This window comes from Xenopus laevis, chromosome 2L, assembly GCF_017654675.1.
Source record: "Xenopus laevis strain J_2021 chromosome 2L, Xenopus_laevis_v10.1, whole genome shotgun sequence".
NCBI classification, from domain to species: Eukaryota; Metazoa; Chordata; class Amphibia; order Anura; family Pipidae; genus Xenopus; species Xenopus laevis.
Window position 1 is genome coordinate 126,047,462 of NC_054373.1, and position 25,307 is coordinate 126,072,768.

General features: G+C 36.9%; 1 protein-coding gene across 3 annotated transcripts in view; it reads right to left on the reverse strand.

Annotated features, from left to right (window-relative positions):
• Positions 1 to 610: 610 nt before the first annotated feature.
• ubac2.L (UBA domain containing 2 L homeolog) overlaps positions 611 to 25,307 on the reverse strand; it is an 83,347-nt gene continuing 58,650 nt past the window's right edge. For all 3 annotated transcript variants that reach the window (XM_041582408.1, XM_018247233.2, XM_018247234.2), the window contains exons 7-10: positions 24,774 to 24,821; positions 21,397 to 21,642; positions 13,468 to 13,572; positions 611 to 2,585 (exon numbers count right to left, since the gene is read on the reverse strand). In XM_041582408.1, the coding sequence (XP_041438342.1) occupies positions 2,478 to 2,585; positions 13,468 to 13,572; positions 21,397 to 21,642; positions 24,774 to 24,821 (507 nt within the window). In that variant the 3' untranslated portion in view covers positions 611 to 2,477. The remainder of the gene's footprint in view (positions 2,586 to 13,467; positions 13,573 to 21,396; positions 21,643 to 24,773; positions 24,822 to 25,307) is intronic.

Here is a 25,307-nt window from a genome sequence, read left to right on the forward strand (position 1 = left end):
GAAGTGGAGGTAACAGTGCTGGACAGGGGAAGCGAAGGGGACTGCACCGGCAGGGGAGCGGGGGTGATGAGTAGAGCCTAGTGGCGGCAAGTTTGTAAATCCGGGCCTGTTTCTCAAAGTCAGAAAAGTTTTACGAAATCTTAAAATACCAATGTTATGAACCAATGATGTAGTCTCTCTCCTATAAAACCTAATGGTGGGGGAGGACTAAACCCTCCGACTAAAACCAATACCCAGGTCAGGATACACTTATCCCAAGAAATGCTCCCATGCAGGGAGGTGCCAGCCTATGAAAAATATGACCAGAGGTAAATAGTTAAGACCACCACAGGGGGTTTACCATGACGTGGTATTGTGGCTTACCAATTTTATGATCATAACTTTGTAACTAAAAACTCTTGTTGTTTGAAAATATATGCACTTGCATAGATATTAAATTACTTATGAAACGGGACCAAATCTTAAAATAGTTTGAATTTCTGGAACACTGGCTGGATTCCCCAGTTCGATCAATAACTTTGGCCCAGAAATCAAAACAGGTTGCTAAATCTGGCACATACATAACCATTTGATAACCCTGTCAAAAAAAGTCAAATCTTCCGCACCTGGCCTGATTTAAACCTTTATTTAACATTTACAAGAGTGCAAGCCAGTCGATACAATAAAATCCTCAAACAATTGACATGTAATGGACACCAGCACATAAAACTAAATGGCAATTACAGCACACAAACATTTTACTTGATGTTACCCAAGACTCTATAAAGCTTAAATAAAATATAATTATACTGATATGTTTATAAATGTTGATACTTTTTTTAGGCGGGGGCCTTCAGTCATACTGCATCAAACAAAGACCTCATATCCAGAAAACCTAAGTCCAAATAAGGCATTGTTCACCTTTAAATGAACTTTTAGTATGACAGTCATTGATAATAAATTATAAACCCATAGAGCAATGGCTTTTGGCTGCATGGTCAGTGAGTCCTATTTGAAAGCTGGAAAAATGTAGAAGAGGAAGGTATATAATTCAAAAACTATAAAAAACATAAATAAAGACCAACTGAAAAGTTTTTAGGAATGGGGCATTCTATAACATACTAAAATGCAATTTAAAGGTGAACCACCTCTTTAACTGTGCTTTAAATGCTTTGTCATAATAAATTCTGTTGTACCTTGCTGGGCAGGCTCATATTCTGCCAGCCCACACCACCACGGTGCTAGGCTGTATTCCTTGGTCACACTCAAGAGATTCAGTGGGGTAGACTACTAAAATATATTTTCTCAAAATTCCTTTGCAGATAAAGAGCATTTTAAGTTTATTCAACTTCTAGCCATGGGCCAAATGGTCTCATAATGCACAATTATTACTCCAAGGTCAAAGTATAATTATTCATTTATTCTGTGCATGGGCCAAATGAACAATCTCATTTTGGAGGCACCAACAAACAGGATTTTCTGTCTGAACAGGGCTGGATAGAATAATCCTATTCCCATATTGATCTGTGTAATGCCACCTGTTAATGCACGTGAGGCCTGGATCTGTAATATTTTTAGCAGCCTTAAGCCATACTGCTCCACCCAATGGAAAGATCCTCTATCCAAAAAACCTAATGTCCAAAAATGCTTTGTCCTACCTAGACGAACAGGACATGTTCACCGTCTGCAAGTCCACAACTATTTCAGGTCACTGCTCATATTCCCTAAGCGAGGCTTGGGTTTATGATACGATTATGGAAAAGTAAATTTTTTAAAATACTGCCATGAATGTATTATTTTTTTTTAAAGAAATGGTTATCTTACACGATAAAACATACTTAGACTGTTATATTGATTAACTATAAGTTGTTTTGAAAGGTGTAATGTGTTTAAAAAGAGGATAGTATCACTTAAATCATCTTTCAGAATTTTATTGTTGTAGGCTTAGTTTAATTATTCCTAGTTTAATTACCATGAAAACAGTTTTTATATAGAAATTGCATTTGTTAGATATCTTTATGCTTGTAATTTTCTCATGATGTGTATTAACAGCACCCTTCTCTTAAGATCCAAATGAAAATAAGTTTTAATTCCATCACCATTTGTACAATTTAATCAACAAATAATCAAAAGCATACTTAATAGGACTTACACACATACTTGATAAGGCTCTTAATTCTAACAAACTGCAAATTAATATAAAAAAAATGCATTTATTGTGATGTTTATCCCAGTTAAAACATTGTTTTTCATGTAAGTATTGTTTTTGAGCAGCATTCTGAGAAACCTTTATAGAAATTTAAATTAAAAGAACGAAAGAAAAGAGAGGGCATCTTACAAACGGTACAATGAAATGGGTGAAACAGTCCAGTTATAAATCATTTGAATTATACAACACCAACAAATAAGCAGGGTTTTTATAAAAATATTTGTTCTAGCATTATGTAGAAAAGGTTCTTATAATATAACGCTATCATTGTTTTCTGTTTTACCAAATATCACCGTTGCAATAAAAAATTGGTGGCAACATTGACATCATTGTTTGAAGCCCTTAGAGCATAGAGGACATCTGCTCTAGAAAACCCCATTTCCATCAGCTGGGCAACCTGCCAAAAAGACAAACAGTAAATTATTTGAACTTTCATTTTAGTGAGCATTAGTTGTGAGTATTTCTGTTCAGTAAATATTAGTTCTTTTGGCTTATCCTTGTGGTATTTCAGAATCAGGAGAGTTAGTACTACTAAATGAAGATGAAAGCTCAAATTGGCACACACTGTGATTTATGTTTAAAAAGGTAGCTTTTACTTTTCAGTTTCTGTTTCTCACTTAGGTTGAGAGCTCCTACATGCCACCACAAGAACAATAAAAGAGTGTATCTTGGCGACAGAAGAGTCCCAAAGACAACATCAGACAGATACTTCAGTTCTAAAATGCAAGAAACTATTTTTCTGCCATTGAGAAACAGCAGGCAGCAAATCCAGTAACAAAGTGGAATGAGTCTAAAATACATCTTTAAGTATTCTTCTGAAAGTCTAGAGAACATACTTACCGAAAAAAAAGTAGGCAGCTTAGATTTAAGAGCATTATTTCTAACTGAGGTGGACAAAGTTGGTTTTATGTTGGACTTGACTGTATATGTGCTATTAGACCATTAGTGTTTCTCGATTCATAGATAAAGGACATGATTAACATATGTTTGCCCACAATTACTTGAAGAATGACAACTCTAATTTGTTTTAAAGTACAGTATAGCATGCAAATACCTATTTTCAGAAAGTTTTGCTGCATTTAACACAAGCTACCATAACAAACTAATTTTATTTGGTTTTATACATTACACCCCTGATAAGGTTGTATAACATAAGCATATGTATATCCAATATAATAATCTGTATTAGTCCTTTAAACATAGAACCTAATGACAACCAAGGGTTACAATATAAAGTTGAGATGACCTGATCTTTTGGAAAGCACCACAAATGTTATGCAAATAGCTCTGTTTGAACAAGCCTTGGCTCAAGGTTGTACTCTTGCTGTGTGTAATTAGGTGAATGGTTATCTTTCCCTAATTTTGCAGATGCTAGGATGCTTGCATCTGATTGGTAAAACTGTGAAACCACCTCAAATGTAACCAGTAACCAAATATTTAAGCATATGAGCATACAATAAAGATCAGTCCTGTCAGATAGAACAGAGCAAGGAGACTCCTGTTCTGCATCTGTTTTCTTGCATGCAACTGTCTTCCCACAGCTGACAATCCATTGGCAACTTATAAAAATATGTAAGTACAAAACAAAATCAAGTTGTTCAGTTGTAAGGACCTATGTAAATGATGCACAATCTGATTATCTAGACAAAAATTCAGATTTGGAAAAAATCCTACCTGGCACTCATTCCATCAACTACTAATATTCAACTAACTAGAAAGACTGATTTGTACCTATTAAACGGGTAAGGCTTTCCACTGCACGAGGCACAATGGTCAATAAATTGCATGATAAATTGACTCTAAAAAAAATAAATGTATAGAAATGATGTTCTAAACCACCAGGAATCTGCACATTTCTGGTGGATCTGTTTCTACGATTTTTAACAATAAAAATGTACTCCACCACATTCTTATTAATGGGGTTATGTAATTAAAGGCACTAAGTTTGCCCAGGTGCTCTAACCTATAGCAACCTATCAGCAGGCAGAATTCACTTGTAACCTGTTAAATAAAAAACATAGTATTGGTTGCTACGAGTTACTGCACAGGGGCAAACTTAGTGCCTTTTATTATATATAGTATTTTAAATCAATTAATTTGGGAAAGATGAATCAACAAGAATGTATTTTGTGACATTTTCATAAAGTAACACACACACTGAAAGAAGTTGTTTCACACTGTCCATATCCTTGCTATGTACTGCAAGCTACACTCATCATTGTTTTCAGTTTTAGTTTAGAGCAAGATTAACATATAACATCAAAAAGTGTTTTTTCTGAACTACACACAAGATGTTTGTTTAATTTCCCAGTATTTCAATAGAGAAAAAAAAATTATTTTCATCTGTCAACTTGTTCATTTCCTGTAAGGCAGGTGTGCAAGTTCCTTTTATTAAAATGCAGAAGGTGGTGTTTCTATTCCCCTGGGTATTATTATTATTATTATTAACATTCAGTATTGTACTGTGCTTAGAAAAAATGTTTTTCAAAAACTAGCTCAGAAAGTGAAACTTTTTTTTACCACCAATTCTGTACACAGAATAAAATTAATATTTTAGATGTCATACATGCAGTATCTCAAAGCAAACAATACAATTCTGTAAAATACTGTGTAAGACAATATTTCCTTTAAATGTAGACATTCTGTTTTCATTGTTACCTAATAAAGACATTTATTTTTACTAATGCCAGAATCATTTCTACAATGACTGACATTGATGAATCAGCTTATGTTATAAATATCATTTTATTTCTGTGACTTCTCCAGAGTAATTTAACAGAAACAGGACCAACAGGATTTTTATAGACAAATTCTTCATATTATTGGTGAATAGAAGGGAGAGCAGTTCTACTCTATGGCCAGCAGAGGACATGCATACAATTCACCGACTCATTTGTTTTAAATAACATGTGGGCATACACTGTTACAGAAAAGTTTTTATTTAACCAAAAAGAATTATCGTGATTTAGTTCCTTTGCAACTTCTAATACAATTTCACAGTAGGTCCAATATCCATTACAGAGCAACAAAGGGAATGACCAAGTGTGATGTTTTCAGAAAAAAAATTGTAGAGACAAATTTATCAAAAAAAACACACAAACCTATTTTGCAAATATGTTGCTTTTTTAACTCACTAATAACTGCATTAGTTATTTTCTACTTTTCATGTACAAAATTAAAATGTAATTTTGCAAAGGTGCCCAAACATCTGCATTCAACTGTAAACTGTTGGGCAAACATTCCAAAGTAAACACAGGTATAATTACCAACAAACATTGTAAAGAACAAGACAGTAGTAGAATCAGATAAAAGACTCACAAACAGCCCTAGGTACAAAGCTTATACTCACGGAGGACCTCATGTCAAATATGCAATATGGTACAAATATTAAATGTATGTTTGCAAATGTAAAATGGTAAAATGGGAGAGCTGGAGGTGCGGACGCTGGATGGGAAATATGATGTGATTGGTGTAGCCAAAACATGGCTGAATGAGTCACTTGACTGGGTAGTTAAAATCAGCAGCTATACTTTATTTAGGAGGGTCAGAGGCAATAGAGGGAGGAGGAGGGGTATGTCTATTTGTTAGGCAGGGTTTAAAAGCAAATATAAAGGAAAAGGTGATGTTAGTGAAAAGCTCCAACCATAAGGCTTCTGTCCCGTCATTTTCTGATTGTAGAGAGAACAGCAAATTAATTATAGGAGTATGCTATAGACCCCCTAATGTGGAGAGGAGGAGGCTAAGCTCCTATTGCAAACAGAAAAGGCTGCTAGTTTGGAAAAAGTAATAATAATGGGGTTTTAATTGCCCAAATATAGACTGGAGAAACATTACTGCCAATACCAGTGCTTGAATTGGGAACAAAAAGGTGAAGGGATGAGGGTGTGGCAGATATAGCCCCGCCCACGGGCAAAAGGCAGAATAGGAGGAAGGTGGTGGCGCGCACAAATTTTTTTTTCTAGAGGCCACGTCCCCAACTAAACCAGGATGGCATAGTGGCAATTTCATATATAAATAGCTTAGAAGGGCCAGAACCCATAGCAGTGTGGGATAGAGGCCGCTTTGTTAAAATAAATTGTAATTGCATAATGCAATTCCATGTATAAATACCCCAAGAATTGATAGTAGGATGGCACAGGTGCAATTCCATGTATAAATACCCCCAGAATTTAGTAGGATGGCACAAGTGCAATTCCATGTATAAATGCCCCCAGAATTGATAGTATGATGGCACAGGTGCAATTCCATGTATAAATAGCCCCAGAACCCATAGCAGAATCCATAGTCTGGTGCAAAAAAACAAATATACACTGCAACAACAAAAACCCTGAATTTCAAATTTCTATTGCTGCACCAGCTGCACTGGTGGCTCACCTGAATCTAGTCAGTGGCTGACTCAGGATATGGTTCATAATGCTTTACTAAAAATGTATGTGAACAAGGCACCAGGGCAAGATGCAATACACCCATTGGTTTTAAGAGAGCTTAGTTCAGTTTTAGACTTCTATTTCTGATTTTCTCAGATTCTCTTTTATCTGGTATGGTACCTATGGACTGGAGGAAAGCGGATTTCATTCCTATAATTAAATAGGGATAATGATCTCAGCCTGGCAATTATAGGCCTGTAAGTTTGACATCCATGTTGGGCAAATTATTTGAAGGCTTGTTAAGGGATCACATTCAAATTTTTGTCCTAGTGAATGGCATTATGAGCAGCAATCTGTAAGGCTTTATGAAGAATAGGTCATGTCAGACAAATTTTATTGTTTTTTATGATAAGGTAAGTAAGATGCTGGACGGTGGGGGAGCAGTGGATGTTATCTATTTGGATTTTGCCAAAGCTTTTGATACAGTGCCCCACAAACAACTGCTTTTTAAACGAAGGGCTGTGGGGCTTCATGAGGTCATTTGTACATGGTTAGGAAACTGGCTACAGGATTGGGTACAGTGGGTGGTTGTTAATGATATATTCTCTACCTGGAGTAAGGTTGTCAGTGGGGTACCTCATGGCTATGTATTGGTCCTACTTTTATTTAACTTGTTCATTAATGACTTGGGGAGGGTATTGTAAGTAATGTATCAGTGTTTGCAGATGACACAAAACTATCCAGCCCAATTAATTGCATCCAGAATGTGACATCCTTGCAGTAGTATCTTGACAAACTAGCAATCTGGGCAGCTAAATCGCGGATGAGCATTAATATTGATAAAGTCATGCACTTGGGATGTAAAAATATGCAAGCCACTGCACTAAGCAAATCCATAATGGAAAAGGACCTTGTAGTCCTTGTAGATAATAAACTTGGCTGCAGCAAACAATGCCAGTCAGCGGCATCAAGGGCGAACGCCGAACAAGGTCTTGTGCTGTATTAAAAGTGGCATATATTTGCAGGAGGAGGAGGTTATTCTGCCACTGTATAGAGCACTGGTAAGGCCCCATCTAGAGTATGCCATACAGTTTTGTTCTCCAGTGCTCACACTGGACATTATTAAAGAGAGTCCAAAGAAGAGAAACTAAGCTAGTAACTAAGCTAGTAGGTATGGAAAATCTTAGCTATGAGGAAAGACTGGCCAAGTTGGGGTTGTTCACGCTGGAGAAGAGGCGATTAAGAGGGGACAACTATGTATCAATATATAAGGGGATCGTACAATAACCTCTCAAATGCTTTATTTACCAGTTGATCCTTCCAGCTGACAAGAGGGCATCCATTCCAATTAGAGGTAAGGAGGTTCCGTCCAAATATTCGGAAGAAGTTTTTTTACAGTGAGAGCTCTGAAGATGTGGAATTCCCTCCCTAAATCAGTCATGAGGGTTGATACATTAGATACTGTAGCTTTAAGAAGGGGTTGGATGGCTTTTTAGCAAGTGAGGGAATACAGGGTTATGGAAGATAGCTCATAGTACAAGTTGATCCAGGGACTGGTCCAATTGCCATCTTGGAGTCAGGAAGAAATTGTTTCCCCCTCTGAGGCAAATTGGAGAGGCTTTAAATAGGGTTTTTTGCCTTTCTCTGGATGATGACAATATTGCATAGGTCAGTACCTGGGGTTGGTGATCTTCTAAGAACATAGCCGTAAAAAGGAGAGAATCAAGCTAGGTTCGGGAGCCGTCATGTACAAAGGCTGTTGGACTCACGAACTATGCTGAAATAATACTAACTGACTTTTGTAATGACATGATTCAACGCTGAGTAAATCTATTCAGTTTTACAATTGCCTTTCTGTAAATGGTATTACTCACTAGCAATGCATCAGATGGCTTAATCACTGAGACAGCACATTTTTATTATTATAATAATAAAAAACATCATTATATTATAGGCATGGGATTGGTTATCTAAGGATTAATTATATATTAGTTGGGATCAATTACAAGGTACTGTTTTATTATTACAGAGAAAAAATAAATAATTTAAAAAAAATTTAATTATAAGATTATAATGATGTCTACGGGAGATGGTGTTCCCGTACTTCGGAACATTCCTGATATTTGATCCTTTACTTGTATTATTAAAGGTTTGCCCTTTTATTAAATTGTACAAGGAAAAAAAGATTCCCCATGTAAGCATAACAATTTACACATTTTTTAGAGTAAAAATCTTTAACCAAAACAATATCACTTTCACAATATTTCACATTACTGTCAGGCAAAAGAAAAGACATTTTATATCCTGATGACTGTGTCTCTTTAAGATGCTAAACCCTTGCTTCCATTTTATCTGTTCCTCTGCTACATCCAGCTACTCTGTCTTACTTACTGGATCGGCCCTGTTTATAAGTTCACACCCATAACCATGGATTTGTAAAGTAAAACATACTTCCTGTAAAGCCCGAGGTCGAAGAAAAAAAATGGTATGCTTGTACTGTCATAGACCACTATCCCCTACATATACAGGATGTCACTGAGTAGGTATGTGACCCCATTTAAGTGTGAGGCTTCAGGCTTAATGATTGTTTAACTTCACAGAAATCCAAGGAATGATGACTCACATCCTTTTAAAATAAAGTACATTATATCTACAGTATATCTAATACACATGCTTTTACTTAAATGGATTCTGTGATAATTTTTATGGTGTGGTTTTTATTTCTAGATTAAACAGTTTACACTGCAAATAATTCAGTCTACCATGTAAAATTTCATTCCTAACCCAGCAAGTGCATTTTGTTTTAGTTGTATTATTGGTATGTAAGCAGCCATCTCAGGTCATTTTGCCTGGGCATGTGCTTTCAGAAAGAGTCAACTTTCTGAAACTGCTTTCAGGCAGGCTACTGTTTCTCCTACTCAATGTAACTGAAGGTGTTGCAGTGGGACATGGAGTTTTAATATTGAGTGATTTTATTATATTTACCAGGGAGCTGTTATATGGTTATCTTCCCATTGTTCTGATGATGGGCTGCTGGGGGGGGGGGGGGAGGGAGGGGTGGATATCTGTAATTTGGGCCTCCATACCTTTAGTCTACTAAAAATCAGTTAAACATTAATTAAACCCAATAAGATTGTTTTCCCACAATAAGGATTAATTACAGCTAAGTTTGAATCAAGTACAACATTTTGTTTTATTATTACAGAGAAAAAGTAAATCATTTTTTAATTTGGATTATTTGATCAAAATGGAGTCTATGGAGAATGTCCCTCCCGTAATCTGGAGCTTTCTGGATAACAGGTTTCTGGATAAAGGATTCCACACCTATTAGAGGGCACAGTCTGAATTAGTAGACTTAAAAAAATTTGGTGAGTTCCAAATTCTGCACCTTAAAAAGGTTGGGGCTAGGTAGCAAATGGGGCTCCAACTTGTAGTGCAGCAGTAAAAATTGACTGAAGTTTATCAGAGCACAATTCACATGACTGGAGGGCAGCTCAGAAACTGACAATATATCTATCCCAATATAAGATTTCAAAATTAATTATAAAAAAAATCTGTTTGCACTTTTGAAAATCAAATTTCAGTGCAGAAGTTTGCTGATTAACTGATGCATTTTGGAAAAAACATGTTTTCCCATGACAGTATCCCTTTAAGCTCTAATTATAAATTATAAATCCACCTATCTCTGTTTATAAATTCTTAGCACATTTATGTTTTTACCTGTAGTTATCGGTCTATCAAAAACATAAGCTTCCTCTCTCGCTTTAACTAGTTAAAGCAGCACCTTTGTAATTCTGGGCACAAACTAGTCAGCTCAAGGAGTGTAAATTACAATAAAATCCTTATTGAGAGCCATTGTTTTAAAACTCTCGATCACCAGCATTTAGGGGACGTCTTCCGTTCTTCATGACATATTGTAGTTTAAGATGGCCATAACAAACTATCTGGTCATTTATGAAATTTGTATTTAGAAAGTTTCTAATTTCAGGATGATGAAGCTTATATTAAATTCTCATTTTTGCAATAGTTCCCTTTTAGGTTAACTATCAGTATGTTATATAATGTCCTAGTCTTATGAAGTTTTCAATTTACTTTCATCTTCTATTTGTTATATGTTTGAACTATTTGCCTTCTTTTTCTGCCTCTTTTCAGCTTGTTGTTTACAGTGTTATCTTGTTTGTAGGTTCCAATTATATTTTATGTATCTTTCTATTTCAAACCACTGACAGATTGCTGGGGTGAATTGGACCCTAGCAACCAAAAAGCTGCTGAAATTCCAACCTGAAGAACTGAAAACTGAAGAACTATCAAACAAAAAGCTAAAATAATTTAACCCTCCCCAAAAAAATAAAAATTAAGACAATTTGCAAATTGTGTCAGAATATTAACCCATATACTACTAAAAATTAATTCAACGGTGAACTATCAATTAAAAAAAAGAAAAAACAAATGTAAATGCAAAGAAACAGAAAGAGATTGCTACTGACAGCTTCCTGCAGTTAAAAGACAAGATATTACAAAAAAAGGAAATCAGTGTACATGTGCTGAACTTTCCATGAGCTTTAAAGATGAAAACAAAATGAATAGTCTTAAAAATACAGTATATGGGGATTTCCACAAAGTTCATATCAATGTACTTGTCAGTTTTCCATTTTCCATTTCTCTTAGCCATTTCAACAGTCAATATTATTCGGGGAATTTTTAATGCAAATAATAAGCGTCTGACTTTTAACCATTGGTACTATTTATATTCGTATTACTACCAATACAGGCATGTAATCTGTTATCCAGAATGCTCATGACCTGGGGTATTCCAGACAAAGGGTTATTTCTGTAATTTGGGCCTACACATACCTTTAGTCTACTAAAAATCAGTTAAACATTAATTAAACCCAATAAGATTGTTTTCCCCCAATAAGGATTAATTACAGCTTAGTTTGAATCAAGTACAACATTTTGTTTTATTATTACAGAGAAAAAGTAAATCATTTTTTAATTTGGATTATTTGAAATAGAGTCTATGGAGAATGTCCCTCCCGTAATCTGGAGCTTTCTGGATAAAGGATTCCACACCTGTACTTCCCTATTAGAGGGCACAGTCTGAATTAGTAGACTTAAAAAAATTAATCTTAAAAATGTTTATCTATTTTGGTGAGTTCCAAATTCTGCACCTTAAAAAGGTTGGGGCTAGGTAGCAAATGGGGCTAAGTAGAAAATGGGCCAAAAAATAGGCATAGTCTGTGCAGCTGTTGTATTTGAATTTATTTTGATTACAACAAAATGACTTTGTTGTCTGAGGTTGCTTTGCCTTAGAAAAGGGCTGTCCAACTGGCGACCCGCCCTTGTGTGGCTCTCCACATGAAAATCTGCCTGCTGTGTCAGTTTAACATGTGTAAACTTTAAAAGGTATCACAACAGATATTGCATTGTTAAAACCTCAAATTCAGACTGTAATCTCCTGCAGTGTCGGACTGGGACACCAGGGGCCCGCCAAAAAACCTTAGACCAGGGGCCCACCAAAAGTTTTTAGACCAGGGGCCCACCCTCAGTACTATTTTTTCCTCTCCTCACTCAAGTTCTATTCTCCTAGTCTCTTTTCTTTACATACTGTAATCTATTATTTCACCTACTTAACCTCTTTGTTCTCATAGAAATAGGGAATGGCCATGAAAAAGGCCAATTAGTTAGAAGCAAGAGGGCCCACTGGTATCCCTGTGGGCCAGTCCGACACTGATCCCCTGTATTGTTCACACATGTAATCCCCCCTGCATTGTTCACACCTGTAACACCTCTATTGTTCACATTCTAAAACCCTGTACTGTTCACACCTGAGACCCAAACTGAAACTGCTCACTTTGTTCACACCTTATTCAAAATGCTAACGGGGCACCAGCATTGTGTCACTCTATGTAGTACATTTTAGAGTGGTCCTGATGGGTTTCCCCGTCTCCTGCTCTGTTCTGCCTGCCCTATGCTGCCTGTCCTATGCTCCCTGTGTGTGCCATACTCTGCCTGCCCCATGCTCCTTGGGTGTGTCAAACTCTGCCTGCCCTATTGTCCTTGGGTGTGCCATACTCTGCCTGCCCTATATATATATATATATATATATATATATATATATCTTCAATTTATGCTTGAAGGAGCTTGATATTTCTTTATCAGCAAAGCCAACTAAATATGAAAAATATTGGAAACAAGATGTAAGGTTTATTCAAGCAAAATTCTAAAAATGATCTAGCTGGCAGGAAGTTACATTTTACAATTAAGGTGGCCATAGACGCACAGATAATATCATACGAAACAAATATTCGTATGATATTCGGTGTGTGTATGGGGAAAAAGAGCTGACCGATATCAGCAGAAGACTTGGATATAGGTTGGCTCATTGATAGGGCTGGACTGCCTTTGAAGGCACCCGAACATCGGCCATTGTTAGTGCTGAATCGTCAGATACAGGTAGAATTCTATTGTTTTTACCTGTATATCTGACGATTCAGCTCTATACGTGTGTATTGAAACGATCATTCTTGGAAAAATCTTTTCCAAGAAAGATCGTAATTGTTACGTCTATGGCCACCTTTACATATAGCCAGCATCACTATACTATGACAACTTTGAATAGATCATTGGACAATCACTTCCTGGATGTCAAACATTGAATTAATCACACAGATCACTTTTGTGAATAAGGGTGCCTAAAAGTGCAGTACCATATATAGGACTGCATGTGTTCCTGTGCCTTCCATATATTGATCCACATCTCAGTTTCCCTTTATAAGTTTATGATGAAAGTAAGATCTGGGCAACTCTGCTGAGTGCTTTGTAAAAGCTAGAGCCATGCAGTGATGACACTTAAATAATGTTTTTTTCCCACATTTTTTTTACATTGGCTTGATCTGCACAGCCACTTACATGTTCTTCAGAAGTTGCAGGTGAGGGATCTTGTGGTTCAGCCTGATTTCCGAAATTCCGATGTCTTAAGGGTTGAAAAAGGCGGTTCCAGTTTAACATTCCAGCCTAAATAACAAATGAAAGACAATTTTGAAATTCCGACATGCAGAGGCAGTATTAAGAACAGGTAACCTACATTATAGACACTAATATCAATATCACACTCTAAACATTAATTTTCAATATCAAATATCACATCTGGATTAAGATAGTACATTTAGATGAAAAGTTGATGGAATATGAGGCCCTAATCCACCAGCACTAGCGGTATTCAGTCTGTATTTGTTGATGGTGAGTGTTTTTGGGTTGTCAGTCAGTCATATTATATTTAACCAGGCTCTATTCATTTAAAAGAGATTTAAGATATTTCCAGTGGTGGGCAATTTTATTCGCTACGCATGGATTTGCTGCAAATTTTCACCATCTGTGAATTGTTTTGCGAAACTGCTGCAAAAATTCACTGGTGAAAAAAGTTGCTTGTGTAAAAATTGTCGCGTGTCAAAATTATTTTGCCGCCCATTGACTTCAATGTTTTTTTTCGCCTTTTCGCCAACTTATTGTAGTTTCGCAATTTTTTCAGCAAAGTGAAAAACACTGGTGGAAAAAATACTTTGTAAGCCATCAGCTCAAGAAGTAATGTTTAACAGTTATCCAAAAGCAGTGGTGTTGTTAGCATTCATATAAGGCATGCTCCATGTCTTATCAACAGTCAAATCTGCATAAGTGAAAAGACAAGTAAAAATGAAAGGTAGAATGCTCATAATTTACTGTTTGTAAGCATTCTGGAGATAACAATTTTGAGCACTGTATAGCGCACCATTTATGTGTAGCAGGCTTCACCGTCTGGACCAGGAGTGGTTCACAGAAGAGTACGTCAGTGTACCAAACAATAGACCGTATAGGGGGATGTATGGGAGATATCTTGCCTCCCGGTCAATTTCAGTTCTTGCTGAACTACACCAATCAACATAGTGTAAATAGCAGAATTCTATCCAGCTCATTCCCAACTTGACCAGAATGGCACTGAAAGATTACTACGTTTAGAAGCAAAAGTGTAGGTTTATTGAAGACAGTCCTTGGCAGGCCTGTCAATCCTTCTCCTAGCCCACTTTGACCAATGGGTAATCGAACTGCGGCAACCCAATGCAATCAAGGGGTTAGTTCGGCTAACATGACAGGTTGCTCCATGATTGGACCACATTAGTGACAAACTGGATACAGAAGTGCTCCAATGAACGTGAATCACATTAGCTTACGCATATAAATGAAAGACTGATTAATCTGGAATAGCTAGTTATCAGCAGTGTCAATACTATGCCTAAACTTGCAGGATGATAAATAAAATTTGTTTAGTAAACCATGGGCTCAGGGGTCATGATAATTCTAAAGGTGGCCATACACAGGCCGATAAAAGCTGCCGACAGACCGAGTTGGCAGCTTATTGGCCCGTGTATGGGCCCCCCCGATGGGCTTCCCCGATCGAGATCTGGCCAAAAGTCGGCCAGATCTCGATTGGATGGGACTAAAAATCCTGTCGGATCGCGGCCGCATCTGTTCGTTGATGCGGTCCCGAAATCCAAACGCCCGTTACCATTTGATAGGATTCGATTGTTGGGCTCTAGGGCCCACGATCGGATCAGCCCGATATTGCTCAAGGTGGGCATATCGGGGAGGGATCCGCTCGTTTGGCGACATCGCCAAACAAGCGGATCTTTCCATGTATGGCCACCTAAAGTGTACTCAATTTGGAACAAGAGAAAAGAAGTAAAACCCCCCTCTTTCCCACACCCAATCAATTATTTACTGACCAGTGCTTTGTGCAATAAATATCTCATTATTTAGTGTTATGTGCTAAATAAATAAATATAACAATTCATTAATTCAAATTAAATTATTCAATCACTTTTTAAATTAATACAATATAAGTGATAGTGCTGAAACTAATTGCAATTTCAGATTGCCAGTGTGCAAAAAGTTAATTATAATTGGTTTCATAAAAAACAGCAGAAGCTGTCGGGTGCTGGTAAATGAATTAAAATTAGTTTATGAGTTAAAAACCAAAGACCAGCATTTGAGAAATAAAAGTAGGAATATGGAAAATAGTATAGAGGTGGAGAAGTCCCAAGAATCTGCTGCCTGTTAGTATTTGCTAGGCCCTGGGACCCCACACTTGGAGAAAGTAGGACACTGCTCGGGTCCCAGGGCCTAGCAAATACTATTCAAGAGTATTCCACTTTAATAAACTCCTGGGTTGCTTTGGCTGTATGTTTTGGGTCATTGTCAATCTGTATCATGAAACACCTCCCAATCAATTTGACTGCATTTAGCTGGATTTGAGAAGACAGTGTCTCTGAACACCTCAGAATTCATTCCGGTGCTTCTGTCCTGTGTCACATTATCAATAAACACTAGTGTCCCAGTGCCACTGGCAGCCATGCATGCCCAAGCCATCACACTGCCTCTGCAGGATGTACCGAACTGTAGATTTTGCCACTCCTATTGTAGATATTTCTTGGATGGGTTTTTCTGTTTTTGCAGCTTAAGGATGGCTTGTTTCACCTGTATGGAGAGCTCCTTTGTCCACATGTTGTCTGTTCACACAAAATCTTCCACATACAAGAACCCCCCCCCCCTTAAATCAACTCCAGGGCTTTTATCTGCTTAATTGATAATGACATAACAAAGGAATTGCCCACACCTGCCCATGAAATAGCCTTTGAGTCAATTGTCCAATTACTTTTGAGCCCCTGAAATTAAGTGATTGTATAAAAAAAAGGATCTAGTTCATCATATTTTTATGCAATCTTTTTGTTCAAGCCACCGAATTAAAGCTAAAAGTCTGCAGTTCAACTGCAAGTGAGTTGTTTAATTTAAAATTCATTGTGGTAATTAGGGATGTAGCGAACGGCGGAAAAATGTTCGTGAACATATTCGCGAACTTGCGTCCAAAAATGCGAACGGTTCGCGAACCCCATAGACTTCAATGGGAAGGCGAATTTTAAAAGCTAGAAAAGACATTTCTGGCCAGAAAAATGATTTTAAAGTTGTTTAAAGGGTGCAACGACCTGGACAGTGGCATGCCAGAGGGGGATCAAGGGCAAAAATGTATCTGAGAAAATACATTGTTGACACAGCGCTGCGTTTTGTGCTGTAAAGGGCAGAAATCACACTACGTCACTCAGGTGATGTTTCTGGACACGGAATGTGAAAAAGCTCACACAGCTAGGTGGCACTTGGTTAAAGACTGGGCAAACAATGCCTGCAAGGGCAACATATACAGTAGTGGATACGGAATATATTATTGCTGCTGTAAAAACATCACTCAGGTGATGTTTACGGACACGGAATTATTATTGTTATTTAGACAGAATGTGAAAAAGCTCACACAGCTAGGTGGCACTTGCATACCTCCCAACTGTCCCTCTTTTGACCACTCAACCCCCTGTCCCTCTTTTGTACTGGAAAGTCCCTCTTTTCTCTGCACTGAACAGCCAGAAAAAAAACAGTTTCTAACTTAATTGGCTTTTGGCAGCGAGCTCAGAACAGCTAACAGGTGCAAATAAGATACTTTGTAACAATTTTGACTCTGGTTGGTGCTGGTAGTGGTGAACTACTAGGAGGAGCAGCACACCAGTCCCTCTTTTCTCTGCACTGAACAGCCAGAAAAAAAAACAGTTTCTAACTTAATTAGCTTTTGGCAGAGAGCTCAGAACAGCTAACAGGTGCAAATAAGATACTTTGTAACAATTTTGACTCTGGTTGGTGCTGGTAGTGGTGAACTACTAGGAGGAGCAGCACACCAGTCCCTCTTTTCTCTGAACTGAACAGCCAGAAAAAAAACAGTTTCTAACTTAATTAGCTTTTGGCACAGAGCTCAGAACAGCTAACAGGTGCAAATAAGATACTTTGTAACAATTTTGACTCTGGTTGGTGCTGGTAGTGGTGAACTACTAGGAGGAGCAGCACACCAGTCCCTCTTTTCTCTGCACTGAACAGCCAGAAAAAAAAACAGTTTCTAACTTAATTAGCTTTTGGCAGAGAGCTCAGAACGGCTAACAGGTGCAAATAAGATACTTTGTAACAATTTTGACTCTGGTTGGTGCTGGTAGTGGTGAACTACTAGGAGGAGCAGCACACCAGTCCCACTCCCCAACACAGCTAGACTAATAGCACTGGGCTCTTATAGTAGCAAAGTAAAAAAACAAAAAAGAAAATAAAAGCAGTCCTTACAAGGACTATTGGGTTATTACAGCAGTCAGCAGATGAGATCAGAAGCAGTGCCCACAGCAGCTACATACAGAGCACTGCAGTAGAAGGTAGATTACTAGTCAGCAAAGCTACCTAACCTAAAATGTCCCTCAAATCCCTGCAGAGTTCTGTCCCTACAATACAGAGCAGTATCAAGTAGATTACTAGCCAGCAAAGTTACTATCAACTGTCCCTCAAATCACTAACAGCTCTCTCCCTACACTAGCTCTTCCAAGCACACACAGGCAGAATGAAAAAACGCTGCAGGGCTTCAGTTTATATATGGAAGGGGAGTGGTCCAGGGGGTGTGGGGGTGGTCCAGGAGGGAGAGCTTCCTGATTGGCTGCCATGTATCTGCTGGTCTGGGGTGAGAGGTCAAAAATAAGCGCCAGCTAAGGCGAACCCAAATTGGCGAACGTCGCGCGACGTTCGCGAACATTCGGCGGACGCGAACAGCCGATGTTCGCGCGAATTCGTTCGCGGGCGAACAGTCCGCGACATCCCTAGTGGTAATGTACAGAACCAAAATTAGAAAAAAAAGTTGTCTCTGTCCTAAAATTTATGGGCCTAAATGTAGCTGCAATAGTCAATATTTAAAATAAAAAAAATGGAGGCAAGTTCATTCAAGCCCCCTAACGTGTCCAGTCTGTATATGCATTTGGATTCCAATCTTCAACAATTTGAAGGGCAGGATCATGACTGTTAGCAGGCTGCTAACATTATCTGATTATACAGGTTATAAGTACTGTATATAAAATAAAGCACTTTTAGTCATTACTTTCTTCAGGTTTAAGATCTCCTTTACATCACAAGATCTCTGCTGTAATCGTCATGAGTTTTTTATACAGATGGCCAGATTTAAATGGAAAGTAAATCATAGAAGTGTGACTTCTCAGAAAAGCAGTATTAACAACCAAGAGTATTAATGGAACAACGCAGATAGAGCACTGCTTTCAAAACTTCTCACTTCTGCTTTCCACGATATGAGGACAGAACGAAAAAATTATTTAAGTAAGAAACATCCCATCATCATGCATCAGTATGACACTGAATATTCTGTACTACAGAAGCTGATTTTCATCCCTTCGTTGGTATTGTAATTGTCTAAACCAAGAGAAGAGTTGTTGCTTGTTTAGTAACTATGTCTGGCTCTTACTTCCTCCAGTTTTACTCATGCGTTGTATATCAAAAAGTCTGTTAAACTAAATTTCCAGAATTACTATAAGCTGTTCCTAACTGTCAGCTTTTGAACAACCCTTGAATTAATATACAGACCATGAGCAGAAGAACTGAGGAACTGAAATTACATTGCTGCTTTACATTCACACCATTAATTTAGAACACATGTACACATTCATAAATGTTCAAAATTCTCTGAATATTTGTTTTGCCATATCTCCAAGCTGACACATTTTTCATAAAAAAAGCTTTGGATTTAAACTGGGGAGGTGGGGACCCAAATTGTAATTCTGGCAGGATTTCCATGAAGAACAACATATTTATAAAAATGGCTTTTTGTTACTTTTACGCAAGCATAAGTAAAAATGCACAAAGTCCTGCATTAACTAACAAAGTTGGTAGTGTAAGGGCACCTGTCACTCCCAAATTCTCCCACCAAAGGTGTGAACTAATTGAGCCTAGTTTTTTGTTTTTCTTTTTAAATAACACAGTACTACACCACCCATACAAGGAGTGCAAGCGGCCATGTTGTATGGTGCAGATGAACATAATAAGCATTTCCCCGGTGCACTTAACGTGCACATGAAATCATAGCTATGTGCATAAAATGCCCTGTGCCACAAATGGTCACCCACAGTGGAAGCTCCCTCCTGGTGCAGGCAACCTAGTGCTTGTGGGGGACAAATTAAAACTATTTTTCCCCCATCTAGATTGCAGGCTCTATTTGCCTGCTCCTCTGATGCAGGAAACAATTTGGGGATGACAGGTGCCCTTTAAGTCCTTATATATCAGGTAATGATTGTAGTAGGACCTTCAGCACATTTGGACTGAAGGGAATGTTCACTGTAGGGGCACTATAGTTGTATGCACTAGGAAAACTATATAAATATATAAAAATGACAACCCCCATCTGACAAAAAAAAGTTGAAAGAGGTATGGGAAAATAGCCAAATCCTGGATTTTACAAAAGAAAAATTACTTCATTTGTGCTCTTATCATTACTTATTTCCAGCTAGTTCCATGAAATGTTTTTCAAAATACTAAGTAACAGGTTTTTTTTTCCAGAGCTCAGTAACAAAGTGAAAGGGTACCACTCTAATGCTTGCCTGAAATGCTTTTTTTCCCCCATTGTTTATAAACATGCCCATTGATCAAAAGCATCTGTGAGGAAGTAACTCTTTATTATAACACCAAGTTACGTGTAAATAGACGGGCTACACCATTGTGGGCAATATTTGATGATACAACAGATTTTCGGAAAAAGGATATCTACCTTTAGACATGTAGACTATAAAACTTGATAGACTGGCCTGAAGCTACTCTCAGTAGAGAAAGTCAAGTATTGGTTTTTTTTCACTACTTGGGTTGTGTAGTGTATTTAAACTTTATAGTCTGAACTACAACAAGAAATTCCCTGTCTATTCAGATTTACTACTTGGTATATATCCGAGGAGCTAGAAAGACGTAACCCATTAATTAGAGAACCTGGGTTAGGCTACTAATATTATCATGGTTGCTTATGCTGATATTTGTAATGTTCAATACAACTGCGGTTTCCCAGGGAAGGAGAGGAGCAGTTGAGGAAGTGGAAGATCTTTAATCGAATGTTATTTATAATAACTAAGTACTCTGATGTTTATAACAAGTTTCTTTTCAATGACTAAGGAAGTTTGTAGAAAAGTATGTAGTCCAACCCCGCCTTAGTTGTAAAACTTTTTCTTTTTGTCATAACATGTATTTTGATACACCTGTATGCAAATCCACCCATTTTCCTGAATTTTTAAAGGGAATCCTAAATTTGGTACTTTTCTACACTAAATATGAACCTATATAAGAAAAAAATATTAACTTTGAAAGAAAACAATATTGTTTTTGAAACAGTATATATTGAAGGCCACATTTTTGCAAAGGAAAATAATAAAGAAGTAGCTAACTGGCCTAACTATTTAAAGAGGAAGATAAAAATACAGTAAACAGTAGTGGACTTGAAATAAATCTGTTTCATAAATAGACAATTATTTTATTGCAATTATTTATATTTGATGACTTATTTATGAATTTTTATGCTAACATTTCTGTTCCAGCTACAAACTACACACAGTCGCAGACAGATTTCACTTGGTCTAACAGGCTGATTCCTGACATACAGCATATAGTTGTTTGTTGGTAGAGGAAACAGTCACTAACTATCACAAATAATTATAAAGCAACCAATATTGTATGGGTGCCATTCTGAAGGTATATGCCTTTGAAAATCACAAAAGCATACACTCCAAGACCTACTAAATTAGCATTTTTGAATTTAAAACAGAAACTTCTTGTGGTTTGTCACATAGGCAAGTTGAATTTCCTGTTCAGTCAGCACTATGTATAATTTCAGCTCATAGCACTTGTTCCGTTATGAAAATAGATAAAATGGTAATTATCAAATATTCAAGAAAATGATGAAGATGCATGTTTTACCTGCTGTGGTCGTCGTCTTCCAAGATGTTCTAACTGGGAAAGCATGAACTGCTGATCAAGTAACTCTATTCGTTGCTGTCTTTGGATGTCAACAGTGGCACCCATACCTACACGAGCCTCACTGACCGGTTCCACAGATGAGAATATTGGTTCAAGTCTCCGAGAAAAAAAGTCTGCAAGCCAGCGAGGAATGCACAGAATCTGACGAACATTCAGAACATCCCATGTATAACAGAGTCCTGAAATCTGGAATTATATTATATTTTCACATTTATTTTAGAAAATGTTAAGTTAAAGAAGGAAGAGCAATGAGAGTATGGGTAATTTTGACAGTTTCACTTTTACTGTTCATAATTACATCACCATTTATGTATAAATATAATTAAACATACCCTTGTATAGTACAACATGAAAAAAAACTATAGATATTCATGGTGCATTTGGGATCCATTATCCAGGATGTTCACAATCTGGGGATATCTGGATAAGGGATATTTCCATAATGTGGATCATGTTTTAGGTCTACTAAAACATATACTTCCATTCAGTATATATTTGTTTTATGCTGTTGTGCTGCCGTATTATGTAATAGAAGGATAGAAGAATTAGCCAAAGCAAAACAAAAAAAAAATGTTAACCTTTCATTGCACCTTTTAAAAAAGGCCAAAAGGCAGTCTCTCTCAAAAAACCTGTCCTATACTGATTACAACTAAAATAAGGTCAATAAGATGACCTTTATATTATTATAAAAAAGGTGGAATATTATTTTTTTTTCTCCATAGGTTTATAGCACATTTCAGTATATTATATTATTCAAAATATTCCACTTTACACAGATGAAGCTATGAAATACAGAAAGGCAATGTATGAAGCAATTTTAACATCCTAAAAAATAAAAAGTTAGTTTAATGATATCTGTAGAAATAAGTCAAATCAACTGGACTTGCTGTGCTTTCACTAACTGGTGAAACGCCTTCAAGGAAAAAACACAGCAAGTCCAGTTGATTTGACTTATTTCTACAGATATTACATGACCTGGATGAATATTTAATGAAAGTGCTGCACCTGTTAGCTCTAATTTGTGGTTTCTTCCACATATCAACAACATAAAGATTTTGTTCTGGTTAAAACAGAGTGGATTTAAGTGCCTAAGCCAGACTTGGATTTGTGCAAAGGCCACAAAGGGCCAGGCCTAGACCAACGTGTAGCCCAGCCGCAACTGTACTTGCTCATTTTTTCCCAGAACACTGGGGACTGGGCATGTAGGAGATTTTGACTATTTTTGATTAGTGGTTAGGGGGGGGGGGTGAATTGCAGGCAACCACTGGCCTGAGGGGTGCGCCTTTTGGAAATTCAGTGTGGAACTCAGCTGACAAAAACAGCATTATACAGTTCAGTGAAAGGAAATTTGCACCAGACGCTGTACTAAAGGCAGTCAAACAAAGGAAAGGAAAATGGCCAAGCTGCATTATCACAGAGAACACAACCACAAAAAAAATGAACATATACAGTAACAAGACATGCATTTAAATAGAGGGTACCCATGACTTCATAACTTCCTTATATCTCTCCAATTGACTTGATATTCAGGGGGCAGTCCCTGATCCAGTAGGGAACAATACTGGAAATGACACATCAGAGCATGCATTGGGATAATTAGAAGAAAGAGTATGTAACAAGAATTTTTACAGATCAATTTGATCTAAAAAGTGACAGACTCCATAATATAAAAAATGGACACATTCTGTCATAAAATATATTACCATGCTTAGTTCTTTTAGAATACCTGGTTTACGCAGGGCAGAACGACTGCACATATTTGAACATATTTGAACTGGAGTGATCTAACCAGCCTATAATAGAAGGAGCTGTTCTATGGAAGGTAAATGAGTAAAACCCCCTTTCTCACACAAACTTTCAGTCTAAGGTGACAAACTGTGATATGGCTGGATCCCACAACAGTTTTTCTAAATGTTGATGGGGTCCCCATTGCAATGACTAAGCTGTTTGTGATTAAAGAATAGACATCTACAGCAAACTACAACAACTTTGTGTTTCCAAAAATATTTTTTTTTAACTACATTGAATTAAAATTAATTTACTGTTCTAAAATTATCCTTTTTTCTGAAGAGGTAGGGGTGAATGAGTCACTTGAAAAGATACATATAATTGTACTGCCTGGGCAGGATGGGAGTGTGCCAGGAAACACTGCTGTCAAATACAGACTGAAGGCTACTCAATCTCATGGAGAGAATTTAAGACAAACAATAGTGATAAATTATGAAACCAGCAAAGACATTTTTTCTTTCTTGAGTATTTTTCTATTCATACACACTCATATTGATACAGACATAATGAGAAAATGATATATTTAATTTACAGACAATTGCCTACATGATCATAGATTACAAAGCCCCGATACCACAAGTTTACTGTCAAATACAGGACATACAACAGTAAAGTATGAGTCTTTTGAGAAGGATTTTCTCTTCATTTGAAAAGATATCAAGATACATATCAGTAAAGTACTTGGATTCTCACATCATTTGTATACAAAATGTTGCATTTGGACTGAATTTCTCTGCAACATAGACCATCTACAACCCAGTGTCAGAGTGGTCAGACAAAGCTTCCTTTGTAAAGTCAATCTGCATGATTACCCATTTTCATTTTAATCCATTCAGGACTGCAACATTATTTGTGACTTTATAGCCATGGCAAATAAATGGAATAAGTCTCACAGGGTGTATGCACATGCAAACTGGGGAGCCACTTAATTAATGTAAATATATTTGATTCTAACCAGATAATATTCTGAGCTTCAGAATTATCCATTGACATACCACTGTAAGTGGCTAATTTTATCTTAAAAGACTGAACTAATCAACTCTGCCAGTGCATGAAAAATAAACTCAATTAAAAGTTTAGATTACACAGCGAACGTGAAAAAGTCCTAATGGTCTACAAAATGTATTCATTTATTCTGTTTTGCCCTAATCACCACCCAAACTAGTAGCCTGAATGATAAACATTGCACCATCTCTATAAATACCTTTTAATTCTTTTGTGTTTGTAAAAAAAATGTTCAAATAACTTTACATTTTGGAGATTAATCTTTTATTGCAGAACAATTCATAAAGAATATGATGTTTAGAATTTTAGAACATGGGCATTGAAAGTTTTTGGAGTACTTTGGATAATGATCCGAACAAGAGATCTCATGGTTATTAAAACAAACAAGCAGCGTCAAAAGAAATTTCTAGGTATTTGAAGTGTACCAGAAAGTTTATTTTCTTGCTATCATCAATATTACTTCAAAATGGACACAAGTGGAATTAATAATTAAAGGAACCATTTTTAACAAATTGTTGACTTACCAATCCACTTAGAGCAACAACCAACATGTATGGACTTGAGGTCAAAAGCTGGTTAAAAGAAATAAAACACAACAATAGTAAAAATAATTTAAAGCTTTCTGCAATTATTATTGTGATTATCAGTGGCAATATTACTATTATTGTTAAATTATTATTATGTGTTTGTAAAATGTTAAAGGGGGGGGATGCAAATCTAATATACAGATTACATACACTGAAACATGAGGTAAGAGGGTCCTGCACATTAGTCTCTACAATCCAAAAAAAGAGAAGCTGGCATATGTGGAAAATGTGTGGGAAATTAAGCTATTTGCAAAATCCCTTTGCAGATCGAACACCAGCTTTAAAAAGCCCACATAAACCAGCATGAGTCATACCATTTCTATCTTTGAAATATTTAAAGAATTTAAACCTTATCTCTGAAATCCAGCAACTCCAATGAAAAAATATCCAAGCATGCCTCCAAAGTTATCCCTGGAACTCCCTATTTTTCTTCAACTGGCCAATTTCATTTAATTGTACTCCTTGCAGTCA